The sequence below is a fragment of the Drosophila montana genome, unplaced genomic scaffold (genome assembly GCF_035044405.1).
Source record: "Drosophila montana isolate Dmon_TW-CO22-7 unplaced genomic scaffold, ASM3504440v1 contig_786_1, whole genome shotgun sequence".
Taxonomy (NCBI): Eukaryota; Metazoa; Arthropoda; class Insecta; order Diptera; family Drosophilidae; genus Drosophila; species Drosophila montana.
Window position 1 is genome coordinate 160,001 of NW_026999081.1, and position 9,176 is coordinate 169,176.

A 9,176-nucleotide genomic window follows, 5' to 3' on the forward strand; every position below is an offset into this window, starting at 1 on the left:
GTTATGGTTTTCGTTTCCTAGAATGCCACAAACGATTGAAGAACATCTTAAAATGTGGTATCAATACATTTAATGTCTGCTTGAGAGATCATGAAATGAATTTCTAGTTATACAGCACCAATAAAAACAGTTATCATTTGTCTCTGCGTGTGTGTGTGTGTGTGTTAACGAGCAAACAAAACGCATTTTCCAAGACTGTCAAAGAGTGCTAGAGAGAGAGAATAAGATAGGAGGGTGAGTATGCGTGTGCGTGTGCGTGTCCTGTGTGCCAGTGTTGTAAAGTGCGCAGTGTAACGCAGCTGAGCAAAGTGCAAATAAGCGAGCGTTAAACTGGGGAAAATGCGTTTTTGTTGCAAATTGTAAGCGTTGTCTGTCTGTTGTTGTTGTGTTCTCTGTTGTTGTTGTTGTTGCTGTTGTTGTTGTTGTTGCTGTTGTTGTTGTGGCTGCTGCCCTCAAATATGCTGACCCAGTGAGGCGACCAGCTTGATAAGTTGATTACGCTTAGCCTTGATGACATCCTGATGCAGTGGCTGGACACCATCAACGCTATCATAACGATTCACATAGTCGGTCAACTGATCGGCCATGCAGATGACATGAATGCCGCAATCATAGTCGTTGCTCTGCTGGAGACAGCGCATGCCCCGAAAGCGTGCATGCTGCATATCGAGTACATCCTTTATATTATTGACCAGCTCCAGTGAGCAGTTCGTATTGCCGCCGCCATACGAATCAAAATGAAAGAAACTCTTATCCGGCCGCGAGGCAACAACCAGCGACCAATGTGCCCCGCCCCGATCGCGCGAATGGCTATCATTCAATGCCATAAATATGAACGGTTTACGCAGCGCTTGATGCTGTGCCACAAGCAAACCGTGCAGCTCCTTATCATCCATATAGAGCATGCACTGCGACATCTCTGGCGTGACAAATAAAAAGTCAACATTCGATTTGTATTTAACCTCCTCCAGATATGCAAAATAGAAATTCAGTATCGCATCATTGAGCCAATGGGGTCCATGCAATAGCTGTACATCGCTCATCCTTAGCGCATTTTTACTGAGCGATGCCAGAATGGGATCGGCACGGGATGCTTTTGGTTTTTTGTTGTGCACAACATTTGTGCTGCTGCTGCTGTTGCTCGAGCTGGCCGTATTGTTGTTGTTGCTGTTGTTGTTGTTGCTGTTGTTGTTGCTGCTGCTGTTGTTGTTGTTGTTGTTGCTGCTGTTGTTGCTGTTCATGTTGCTTGTGTTCAGGCTGTTTGTCATGTTGTTGTTGTTGTTGCTGCTGCTGTTGTTGTTGTTGTTGTTGCAGCTGTTGTGGTTGTTGCTGCTGTTGCTGTGACTGTTACTGTTGCTGTTAATGTCACCGCCATGGCCATCGCCCATGGCATGCTCGTCCAGCTCGCTGACCAGCTTACTATTCTCATTGGCCGCCTCATCGGCGGCAGCGGCAGCCGTGGCAGCGGCCGCCTGCACTCGGCGCTCAGCGCGTTTCTTCTGGCGCACATTGCGCGGCATCTTTTCAATCCGAGTTGCGGTGGGCTGCAAATCAATTAAAAATATGACTATATATATATGTATGTATGTGTATGGCAAAGGTGTCGATTTTGTGGGTGGCGCGTATGTAGAGTTAGTTTTCGGTTCGTTTACTTACGCAAAATACAGTTAGAGAGGGAGGGGGGATTCAAATGAAAAAAGCAAACAAATAAATTGAATTTTGTTGGGGTTCTGACAACTTCTTCAACAACTAGTTCGTAATTTGTGATTTCACAAGTGTGTGTGCCTCGAAACTAGCATGTAGGCGGCATATCGGACAGCGTTGCCAGATCGTTGCGCTTAAGCTTCTGGCTTTCGCTTTTCGATTAATCGAATTGTTATTAAATATACATATACATATATCGATTAATTGACCTTCTTTATATATCGCCCAAAAATGTACAGTTACATGCATATCTCTCTTCTTCTTCTTTTTTTAGGGTATTCTATTATTCATTTGCGCGCATCTTGCAGCTTTAGCGAGTCTGCCCGCCCGCCCTGTTTGCTCTCTGTGCACCCTGTGCTGTCGGCAATTGCACAGGCTGGCATAACAAATCCTGTTAATTAATTAAAATGTAATTGCATTTGCTTGCTTTTTTACACTCGATATACCCCTTTTATTGTTGAACAGGCGGCAGCTTCACATATCAGAAACTTTTGACATTATATATAGCCAACATCAGAGTCAATCTGGACGTACAGATTAAGTTTAACAAAACTTGGTAGATGCTTGAATCCAATAAGATAACATATTTACCAACACTGGCAAAGGCAATATGTGGGCATATTTCATATAAGAGCTGAACGATTGTTTGGTGCATTGTTTTCGTCTTTTTAACTTCCAAAGCGTTAAGTTGGTGATTCTTAAGCATTTTTTGGTTAAGCACGCCTAGAGTCAAAAGGGAAAGAAAAAGAAAAAGGGTTGTGGCTTTGTTTATATCGTGGAATCCGATTCGAAGCGATTTGAAATTCCTGCTTTGAGGTTAGGTTCGTAAAATCGATTTCCGACATTCATGAGCTCATTTTTTTTTATTCAAATCTTCTTTTTATAATATTTCTTCCACTATAAATGAAGCAAGATTTTCCCATACCAGATGCGCATTAAATTTGAACTCATCCCTAAATTTAAAGGCTGGGTTTCGGGTTTGAACCAGTGGCCCTCAAAGTCGGTTCAACGACTTGTTACCGCTTACCTATCTCCCAGGCGATGGAAAAGTGGTGCATATAAGTAAATATATTCGCATGTTGTACGTCTGGAAACTCGGATAACTGCTTACAGGGTATTCGCTGGTTGGTTATCCAACATTTTTCTGTGCTCATTTCGTTTGCATTTTAACTCATTTATTTCAGTTTTCATTTTTGCTGCGATGCGGCGCGGTCAGGATTTATTTAAAAGGATTTGTCGTCGTCGTCGTTGTCGCCGTAATTTCATTTACTTGCCAGATGCGACGTGCGCATATGCCACGCCCCCACCATGCCGGCAGCACGCCCTGCGCCTATGCTCAATGTGCTCGGCCTGGCAATACATACATATCTGTGAAAAATAACATTAACGCCGCGCAGGATACGCACGTCACTCAGACAAAAACAAAAAATAAACAAGTATAAACGGAAATTGTTTGCCACGCCGAAGCTTAAATACCCTTTACCATATGCACAGAGAATGGGCAAACTCATAATTGCGAAGTTTCTTCATTATGTCTGGCAAATATTGAAATGTTTTCCATGTACAACTTTATTTTGCGACCGATTTCGCCTATAGAGCTATATGATAATATCCTGATATTGATAGGATCTAGCTTATGGCTAGGCATTTGGGTAAAAATCGATTATGCCAACTTTGTTCAAGGTGTTTTAAAATACAAACAAGTATTTCATCCAAGAACCGATCGTTCCTATGTCAACCACACGACATAGTTAGCCGAGCCGGACGATTCTGCTCAGAGCCGACGGACAAAGCTTTTATGGCGAAAGCTCTCTTGCATAGACAGACTTATCAGGAATATATATATATATATATATAAATCTATTACATTGTGGGCTGCTTCTATGCGTTGCATGTTTAATGAGAAAATTAGAATACCCTCGAGCAGGGTATAAAAGGGAAAGCATAATACTTATGAAGAGACCAGCGTGTGCGTGACTCATTTGCATGCACATATAAATATATATATATATATATATATGTATGTATGTATATACATCATATCATATACACTATATATATCTCTGCATGTGTACGATATGGACTCATCCGTGTGACCGAAAATCTTCTTATCCATTTGGATAATGTCATGTGGAGGCTGTTTATGGCCTGAGGCCGAGCTGGTCGCCAGCTCATTTCAATTAACAGCTTCTGTATGCCGTAGAGTGATAGACGGGGGAAGGGAGAGGGAGAGGGGGGGGGAGGTGTGTGGCTCAGTCCGGGTTGGGACCGCGGCCGGAACTGGGGGACATGCCGCATAGTCGACGCCATTTGGGGTTTTTTTTTCTGTCAGCTGTTTAAACTTTAATAAATCGATTTGTGGTACCAAAATTGAATTTGCTTCCATTGTGCTGCTTGGCTATCACGTGCCAATATCCTGTATTAAAAGATCAGTATAAATGGGGTAGCTTGACATTGTGTTGAAGCATGAGACACTTGGAAGAAAGGCTGCCTGCCTGACATATATACAATTCGAGGTAATCCAAACTTCTGCCTAAAAGAAACCGAAACTTGGATCGAAATTCGAACCGAAATTGTTGGCCAAAGAAGAGCTAAAGGGGTTAAACTTAGACTCGAACCTGAAAACCAGCTCACGAATTGAACTAATGATAAGTTTTTTTAATTCGTTTTTCATTTGCAGCCTTTTCGACATTTTAAACTGGAAAAGCAAACTTCTTATATTATTATGTTATACAATATAAAGTATTTTGGTAATTGTTGTATTTTTTTAAATACACAAACTACATTTTTCGGAACTATCGTAAAACAAACACGAAATGTACTCAAAAGAGAACAGTACCTGCAGCATTAAAGATAACTGTTTTTTAAGCCTTGCCAAAGGGTATTTCATGGACATTACTCCATACTACACTCAGTCTGTCGTTATACAACACTGCCAAGCAGCAGCAGCTGGCGCAGCAGTGGAAGCATCTCTCATTCAAGTTTAATATGCATGCAGAAAAGGTGGCAACTGGCCAGAAGAGCGTCAAAGAGAATGCCCCAAGAGTATGTTGATGAGGATGAGGGACGAGGGACGGGGGACGGGGTGGGGAGAGGTGAGAAGAGGTTCATGGGGCATGCAGCAGTGGGCGGATTAGAGATTCGACTAAGGTTGGCCGCACTAAAATCGCGCTGACCACCAAATACCCGAAAAGCAAATGCTACTTAAAATGCAATTATAACATTAAGCGCAAAGCGTAATTGCCTGGCAACTACAATAAAAGAGAGAGAGAGAGAGGGCAGGGAGTGTGCGGAGAGAGGAGGGAGGGTGCTGGGGCTGGCTGGGGATTATGCACAGGGTAACTAAGCACAAAAGGGGCCGTGTGTGGGGCTGGAGAGGTAAAAAGCAATTATAAAAACAAATAATTACAATAGAATTATTTAGATTTTACTCGAATTAATGTCAAAGTTTTCCCAACTCAACTCTGTTTTTATGTTCTTATGATGGGGTACCATAATAATGTCAGGGAATGTGTAAAGCATAGATGGAGACATTTGCGAAACCATAGAGTATATATTATATATTCCGGATCAGCTTCAACAATCGAGCTGATATACTTATACCATCAATAATCCTATATAGACATAGGTCGAAATTTCCCACCGCCATAACTCGGTCAAATCTCATTAGATTTGCACGAGGTTAGGCTCTTTGTTCATGGTTTGGTCTCTAGTTTAATTTGGCATCTAAGGCTGGCAATATTATTCTTGGTCAAAATTCATGTGCAAATGGTACCATCAATAATCCTATATAGACATAGGTCGAAATGGGCAAGGCCGGGGTATACCAAGGCCGGGGTATACCTGCTAGTATAATATATACTATTCAGAAATTATTACGAGATTTGTTTAAAAAACACTTTTTCGAAATCGATTTTTGTCGATAGCTTGGCAACGAGACAAGTTATCGATTATCGTACTCCACGGACACCAGGCGGACCTACATTCTCTAGCTTTAATAGGTTCTGACGGAATGGAAGAACGACATAGCTAGATCGACTCGGCTATTGATACTGATCAATAATACATATATGTATACTTTCTGGGGCCGGAAATGCTTCCTTCTGCCTGTTACATACATTTGCGCAAATAGATTATACCTGTTTTACCCATTTTCAATGGGTTTAATTGTCTTAATCGAGTTCAGAAATCTGTTCTCGAGTACATTTTCTCGGACTTGTATGCTACCTTTGGGATTTCAAGAAGTACGTCTTTACATAGAGTTAAAGTTAAGTTAAAGGCATATGTAAACTTGTTTGCAATCAACAAGCAACTGCATACCAAATCTGATAGCTTGATATCCTACAGGGCCCGAGTTCGCTGGGACTTCTAGGGTAGAGAATAGTTGAAAAGCAGCTGTTGATATTATATACATATATATTTATTTTGCATATATTATGTTGATAAATAATATAACTCGTAGCTAAATATTTGCAAATACCTTTCGGGTTGCAACTCAGGTGGAATTTCACATTAATTGTTTCTTCTTTTTTCATATTTTTTTCAGAATTTCATGTCCGCTTTTGATGCTTTTGAATAAGCAGCTTACAAAGATATTTTCAATGTTTGTGCGACATTGAAAACATTTGTAAGAGATGGGTTTGGGGAGCTTGATGATGAGGTTGTCGATGATGACGATGATGATGACGATGATGATGATGATATTGTGCGTCCAATTGGAAGCTGCCAGCGTAGGGCAATAAAAGCAAATGAAAGCATTGCAAAATCAACCGAAAAAAAAAATCATAACAAAAGGCGCAACAAAGAAAATAACATTCGGTAGCAAACAATATTGAATTCAATTATGGATATATATATACATGTGTGCGTGTGCGTGTGTGTCTGAATTGTAATTTCAAATATTTTCCATCTCGAGCTTGTATGCATTTCGTTTGGTTCTTCATTTTAACAACGGGATTATATGTGCTTTGATATCGGTTTGGCATTAATAGACGTGATTAAAAGCCATCAAATAACAACAACAGGAACAACAACAAACGTCTTGTAACTGTCAAGAGTGCTCGGCTAGCAGATACCCTGTAAAGTTGGGCTTGGGTTCGAGTCTTGGTTCGTTATGCTTAATCCGTGCTCCATCGAATATTTTATTTCAATATTTATATATTATTATACATATTTAATAAGCATAATAAAATATATATACTTTATGAGGTCGAGGTCGGCGATGTCTGCTTCTATGCGTTACACATTTCATGATAAAATTTAAACAGCCTCTAAAAGGATATAGGTAATATGGTTTGGATTGGTTTTGGGTCTCCTTTTTTAGCGAATCTGGCTTAAGATTCGGTTCATAGTTAATGCTTGAATTCCAAACTCGACCGATTTGGGGCCACGTATTTATCGGCATATACCAAAAAATTGCCTAACTCTGGCTTCTATAATCTCTGAGTTCGTTCAGTTAGTTCAATTGATGGATAGATGCGACCAAATTATCGTAGATAAACAGTTTCTGCCTGAGATATGTACATATTAACATAGCCTGTTTGCTATTCTAATTCATGCATTTTTTATAGGGTATATCGGTTATAAAAATAACTACAGGAAACAGCTCTTAACTCAAGCGTTTCGCTGCGAGTCGCCACAACGACAAAATGTTTGTGTTTTATTAACCCAAGCGATATGATTTTTTATATGTGCCACGTTAAAATATGCATAAAAACAACAACAACAACAATTTCAAATGTTGTGCTGCAGTAAATAAAAAAAATAAAAATAGAAGAAGAAGCTGAGAAAAAAAGACACCCAAAAATGGGACAGCAAAGCGAAATGCGTACAAAATTGACAGCAGTTGGGGGTCCATGTAAATGGTTGTGGGTTCGGCCCAGCCAGATAAGATTCTAATGAAATTTACACACACGCACATGCACGCACACGCACACACACGCACACACACGTGTACACATAATGCCAATGTTGAGCCTGTGGGTCGCGTGAAGGCTCCAAAGTTGTCGCCGCGCATTGAAAACTTTAAGACTGAATCGCAAAATTGGCCGAAAACATCTTGAGGACCAGCATCTAAAGAGAGGGGCATTCGCATTCGATCCGGGAAAATGGAAAAGCTCGAGATATTTCGAATACATATTGTCTATATGCTATATCAGTGGCGGGCTGAGCTTGTTATTTTTGTATGCAGAGGGTAGTAGAATATTATCAAGAAATGTGTTTTGCATAACAGGAGATATCTCTGAGCCCATTAAGTATATATATTCTTGATCAGCCGACTTGATATAGCCCTCTCTCCCTCTGTCCCGCTGTCCGTTCGTCTGATTCATGCGAGCTAGTCTTCCCACTTTTCAAATATATCGTCTTTGAACTTTGCATAGATGCGTTTTCCTTATATATGTATATATATACTGAGATATATATACTGTTGCAGGCAGATCGGAAATCTATATCACATAGCTCTCATAGAAACAATCGGTCGAAAAGCAGTTTCTTATATTGAAAACATTTTTGACCACACTCGGCCAAGATTTTTTAGGAACGTACTTCTATATTATATAGCACTATAGGAAGAATCGAACGAAAAGTGTGGTTTTATATGGCAAATATTCTATTTGTCAGAAGTTTTCATCAAACTCAGCATTTATGTGCTTAACTTTTCTCACATACCTGCAAGGGTATTAAAGGGTATTCACTGCCGAAGATATCCTTACTTTCTCGTTATATAACTATATCTCCTTCAATTCTTTAATTATCAACTTTGTGACAACATGGAAGAGTCGGATAACAAAATAATTTATATTTAAAAGTGGACAAACGAATTTCGGTTACTTTTCGAACACACGATCGGACAACCTGAAAACATGCATACGGTGGACAGCTGTTAAGGTCCACCCTAACGGAGCCCTCCCCACCATGAGTTACCCATATATGCACTTGCCAGCTCCCTTATCCTGACGGGCACCCGCCTTGCACCCTCATCTCACCCGCCATGACTTCTTACTTACAAATCGATAAAAGGAATGTGAACGACAAGTCGGATCATAACAGGTGCGATGGATAAGAAGAAGAAGCACAGCCGCAGCATAAGTCTGCGGAGTCAACATATGCTTAGGGGAACAAGAGCAGGGTATCTCCTAGTCGGCGTTGTTGTTTACTGGTTGGGTGGTATTGTTGTTGCTGCTGTTGTTGTTGTGGGCTGATGTTTTTCAGCTTCGCCAGCTTTCTTTTTCTATTGCATACTTTGAGGGGAGTCAAAAATATGTTTGGGTTTTTTTTTAAATACTTATTAACCGCTTGCCGCACACGTTCTTGTTGTTGTTGTTGTTGTTATGTTGTAAGTGCTCTTGCTTTTGGAGTGCATAACTTTGGGGCGCTAATTAAATGCGCAGCGAGCTAGCGAATTGCCAGTCAGCATCCCCCTCCGACTCCCCTCTCCCCTGTCCACGTCCCACGACCGACTCCGACTCCCC

General features: G+C 40.7%; 1 protein-coding gene across 1 annotated transcript; it reads right to left on the bottom strand.

The window, feature by feature from the left end:
• Positions 1-240: 240 nt before the first annotated feature.
• Positions 241-1,808, bottom strand: LOC135439950 (sentrin-specific protease 8-like). Its single transcript, XM_064698833.1, has 2 exons — positions 1,657-1,808; positions 241-1,544 (listed from the first exon to the last, which is right to left on the bottom strand). The coding sequence occupies exon 2, from the start codon at positions 1,518-1,520 to the stop codon at positions 453-455; it is 1,068 nt and encodes a 355-aa protein (XP_064554903.1). The 5' UTR covers positions 1,521-1,544; positions 1,657-1,808; the 3' UTR covers positions 241-452.
• Positions 1,809-9,176: the final 7,368 nt, after the last annotated feature.

Bases quoted from the DNA above. Each gene is read 5' to 3' on its own strand.
- LOC135439950 (XM_064698833.1), bottom strand. From the start codon at position 1,520: ATGCCGCGCAATGTGCGCCAGAAGAAACGCGCTGAGCGCCGAGTGCAG.